This window comes from Bos indicus x Bos taurus, chromosome 3, assembly GCF_003369695.1.
Source record: "Bos indicus x Bos taurus breed Angus x Brahman F1 hybrid chromosome 3, Bos_hybrid_MaternalHap_v2.0, whole genome shotgun sequence".
Lineage (NCBI taxonomy): Eukaryota > Metazoa > Chordata > Mammalia > Artiodactyla > Bovidae > Bos > Bos indicus x Bos taurus.
Window position 1 is genome coordinate 18,250,886 of NC_040078.1, and position 5,094 is coordinate 18,255,979.

The window sequence follows — 5,094 nt, forward strand, 5'->3', positions numbered from 1 at the left end:
TCATAAAAGGAAATATTGTTTCCCAGAGATCTGAGTAGTTTTGGTGCAAAATCTGTTTCCCAAACTGATTTTTTAAGTGTTGACTTGTATTTAGAAGAAAGGGAGGGAAGATGGCTTGAGGCAGTGGGTGGGGAGTGGGAGAGGTGAACGAAACAATCAAGAGGCAGTGACACCACGAATAAAAAGCTTTATGGTTACAGTGATAACCCAAATTCCAATACTGAGTCCTCCAAAGAACTATATCTAGTGGGAAATCAGGCCAGTGAGTATCAGAGGTTAAACCTCTAGACCTCACCATGGGAAGAACGTGGCAGGAAGAAGAGGGACGTTCTGAGTGTTTCGGAAGCCCTTCCGTTCTCTTCTTCCAATCTTCCAAGCCAGAAAAAGAGAAGACTCAGGCTGGGCAGATCATCAGCTCTTTGAATCCTGGAGTGTTGCTCTTCAGTTGGTCTTCATGACCCAGTTCAGCAGCAGCCCCCAGAGCAGCAGCTGGAGCCCCCAGAGCAGCAGCCAGAGTCCCTAGAGTGCTGGCCACCGCCACTGCCACAGCAGCCAGAGCTCTGGTGTCGGCGTCGAAGAGATCTGCGAAGCTTGTGGTGGCTCAGGCAGCAGCCTCCACCCCCAGAGCTGCAGCAGCCCTCAGAGCTGGGGGCACAGCAGGAAGACGCTGGAGGGGGACATGGGGCTGGGCACTTGGGAGGACACTTAGGAGTACACTTGGGTGGGCATTTAGGGGGACACTTGGGTGGGGGCTGGCACTGCTGCTGGTTTTGCTGGCAGGACATCTTGGCAGAAACTGAATGGAGCTGGAAGAAAATAGAGAAATTTTAAGTTTAACTAACCCAAAATAACTTCCTTACATTTAAAACTGAACTATAATTTCACAAGAGTTCTTCTTTATGGTGATCAGATTTTAAAACCCAGTCTCCCCAAATGAGTTACAAGAGACATGCAAAGAGTTTCAACCTAGGAACTCCATAATTTCAAATGAACTTTTTGCAACTTCAGAAAGATGCCAGTCCTTTTCCTTGTAATCCTCCCTCCCCTTTCCAGCAGAAACTTCCCTGCCAAATCCACTTTTCTCCTTGTCTTCCTTCAAGGCTGTCTTCAGCCTCCACCCAGGGCTTCTCTCTGCCCAAAGCACCAGCACCAAGAGTCCCTCTTGGTCCTTTACCTGGTTCAACACTGGAGCAGATTACCCTGGAGGCAGGTGGACTGAGATGCTGCCAGGAGCTTCTGCCTTTTATACAGGTTCAGCTCTGACCTGGCATCAGGCAATGACAACCCAGGGCAGGATGCTGATAGCATTTTTCCCAAGGGGCACAGGTGACTACCCTCCCCTCACATCCCAAGGACCCAATTCCTCCCTCCATAAGTATGTCAAGTATTAACCCACAGGAAGATCCCCGGAGAGTTGCTGGCCTCTAACTAAGATAACGATGCACTCAGTGCCTTCAATCTCACAAGCAGTTCTGCTATGTTCCTGATTTCCCAAGCTCAGTCAATAGGGTTCTAGACCTCTGCAAAGGGAAGTACTCTCTTCTCTTTGGTATAGGAAATGGAGGGAAAATTCCCAACATGGAAATTAAATGGACCTTTTGGAATAAAGATACAGATCCAAAATAAAGTTCCAAGCCCAGGCCAACTATCTAATGTGACTTTTTCATTCTTAGATGATGCCATGTTGTTCCTGCTATTTAGTCACTAAGTTGTGTCCAACCCTTTGCAGCCTCATGGACTGTAGCCCACCAGGCTCCTCTCTCCATGGGATTTCCCAGACAAGAGTACTGGAGTGAGTTGCTGGTTGCTTCTCCAGGGGATCTTCCCAACCTGGAGATTGACCTTGCATTCCTGAATTAGCAGGCAGATTCTTTACTACTGAGCCACCAGAGAAGCCCACTTGATGTCATAGTCTGGGACTAGGAATGCTTGCTATCTCAGTGATGCTATTTTAGGCAGGCCCCATGCAGATGGTGTGTGTGGGTGGTTGGCTTCTCTCTTTACCTGAACTTGATCCACCAAAAGAACTCACAGAGAGCACTGACTCAGCAATAATAATCCCTTTGGAAGGGCAGAAGTCTCAGAATGGCTTCTCTTTCCACATGTGGTCCTAAAGAATGCATCTGTGGTCTGCCCAAGGTGAGGTGGCAAGAGCGGGTATACGATGAGGGTGAAGTTGGAGAACTAGATTTCGATGGAAGTTGCCAGAAGTGAGGCCTAGGTTCTGGTCGACTCTAAGAAAAGACCATCCAGCCTGAGAAAATCCTTTTTGTATAAAAAAACCTGATGGAGGGGGAGGGGTGGGGAAGACATAGGTCTTGCAAGCCTGCGACGGAACCCTACAAACAATGTCCCGAGGGCAAGTTAGATCCCCACTAAAGTCATCAAAGTTTAGTTAGCTGATAAGGTCGTCAAAATATGGCATATTCACGATGAAAACTGCAGTGAGAGGAAGTAAGACAGGGAGAAATACCTCAGCTCTAAGCTGGACACTGTCTGGCACCAGTTCCCAGATCTGCAAACTCAGGCAGGTTATTTAAGCATCGTTATAAAAAGGGGTTTCCTGTTTGCATTCCAGTCCCCTATGGTGAAAAGGACATGTTTTTTTTTTTTTTCTTCATCCAAATTTATTTCCTTTCTGATCATTATGATTTTCATGTAAGCAAGTTGCCAAAATACATTAGCTCTGATTTTATACAGACTCTAATTTAGGATACAAGAAGCATATAAACATCTGCCAATACCAAAATCTTTATGACCTTATAATTGTATGGAGTAAGAAAAGGGCACAGATAAGGAATATAAATAAATTAAAATCTAAAGACTTCCTTTGATTATTTATTAAAATCCACTGACAAAGTAAAAGGAATGTTAAGCCTTGATAAACAATTGTGAGCACAAAGTGACAGTGTTTTCTTCCATTTCCTGACCATATCCTTAGCTCAACAAGCAGTGGAGACAGCCAGCTTCTTCAGATGGTCCATGAACACCTGTGGGCTAACGTCGTCAGTGAGGATGAGTGCTCCCATTTCCTGTCCCCAAGCATACAGGTTATTGTGTGTCTGAGACGGATTCGCTTTGGACAAAAGAAGTCAAGCCTGGCTGCCCCTGTGCTCCATATGAATGTATCGCGGCAACCCGGAACCGCGCCTGCAGGATCTCCTGTGCATCGTCCAGGGGCGCCTGCAGGAGGTGCTAAAGTTTTCCTACTCGGGCACGTCCTGGTAGCTTTCTTTCCGCCACTGGGCTATGGTCTCACAAAGATAAATGACAATTTGGAAGAAAGTGTTCATGAGCGGAATTCTGTCAGCAAGAATGCTGCTGCTGTCCAGGAGCACAGGCTCTGGGGGCCTGTGGAAGGAGTAGGAATACAGGATGGGCTGAATCATGATGAGGGACTGGGTGAGATCCTGCCAGGCAAAGTGCTGCCGTTAATACTACGACTCATCAGGGCTGTTGTTGAAGACTTGAAGGAATGGAGCTCTTCTAAGATGGAACATGAACTGAGGGTATAGAGAGAAGGAATCTGATAACCTAAATGACATGGGGTCCTCTTCGTTATACTGTCCAAACTTCTGACACAGCCGGATGAACTGTCGATCCAGCCACCAGAGCATGTCCGGCCCCTCCTCTGACGTGGCTCGGAACACCCCCAGCCGCGCCATCAGCATCGCAGCTGACTCCTGGTCAAACACCACTTCGATGTGCTTCAGCTGGCTCTGCACATCTGCCCGATTGCGGGCAACGGTGGTCACACCGATGCGCTGCTGGGTGCTGGAGTGCTGGTAGTGCATGATAAACTGGATGGAGCCTCGGCCTCCTTGCGGGATCCAGGCGTTGTGCTGGTTGACTACTTCAAAGTAGATGCGAGCGTCGTTGTGGGGTTCAGGCCACAGATTTTCCACTGACTCGTGCCACCGACACCAAGCTCGTTTTCTGACACACATGGTCCTTTCACATTCAGAGATGCACAGGTCCGATGGCTCCCACGACCTTCAGCTCTCTTGAGGTCTTTACTTCCAAAGTAGCACCAAATGCCATTTGGTGTTAGTTCTGCTGCTGCTGCTGCTAAGTCACTTCAGTCGTGTCCAACTCTGTGCAACCCCAGAGACAACAGCTCACCAGGCTCCCCTGTCCCTGGGATTCTCCAAGCAAGAACACTGGAGTGGGTTGCCATTTCCTTCTCCAATGCATGAAAGTGAAAAGTCAAAGTGAAGCTGCTCAGTCGTGTCCGACTCCTAGCGACCCCATGGACTGCAGCCTACTAGGCTCCTCCGTCCATGGGATTTTCCAGGCAAGAGTACTGAAGTGGGGTGCCATTGCCTTCTCCAGTATTAGTTCTAGAAGGTCTTTTAAGTCTTCAAAGAATTGTTCAGCTTTGGCATTAGTGATTGGGACATAGACTAGGATTACTGTGATATTGAATGGTTTTCCTTGAAAATGAACAGAGATCTGTCATTTTTGAGACTGCACCCAAGTACTGCATTTCGGACTCTTGTTCACTATGAGACCTACTCCATTTCTTCTAAGGGATTCTTGCCCACAGTAGTAGATACAATGGTCATCTGAATCAAATTAGCCCATTCCAGCCCATTTTAGTTCACTGATTCCTAAAATGTCGATGTTCACTCTTGCCATCTCGTTTGACCACTTCCAATTTATCTTGATTCATGGACCTAACATTCCAGGTTCCTATGCAATATTGTACTTTACAGCATAGGACTTTACTTCCATCACCAGTCACATCCACAACTAAGCATTGTTTTCACTTTGGCTCCATCTCTTCATTCTTTATGTAGTTATTTCTCCATTGATCTCTAGTAACATATCATGCACCTATTGACATCAGGAGTTCATCTTTCAGTGTCCTATCTTTTTGCTTTTTCATACTGTTCCTGGGGTTCTCAAGGCAACAATACTGAAGTGGTTTGCCATTCCCTTCTCCAGGGGACCACATTTTATCATAACTCTCCACCATGAGCCATCCATCTTGGGTGGCCCTACACAGCATGGCTCATAGTTTCATTGAGTTAGACAAGGCTATGGTCCTTGTGATCAGTTTGGTTAGTTTTCTGTGATTGTGGTTTTCATTCT

General features: G+C 47.0%; 1 protein-coding gene and 1 pseudogene across 1 annotated transcript; both read right to left on the bottom strand.

The window, feature by feature from the left end:
• Positions 1 to 464: 464 nt before the first annotated feature.
• LOC113882922 (late cornified envelope protein 5A-like) lies at positions 465 to 785 on the bottom strand. The gene has a single exon (XM_027526138.1). The coding sequence runs from the start codon at positions 783 to 785 to the stop codon at positions 465 to 467; it is 321 nt and encodes a 106-aa protein (XP_027381939.1).
• A 2,157-nt stretch (positions 786 to 2,942) lies between these two features.
• On the bottom strand, positions 2,943 to 4,041 carry LOC113890456 (annotated as a pseudogene).
• Between the last annotated feature and the right edge of the window lie 1,053 nt (positions 4,042 to 5,094).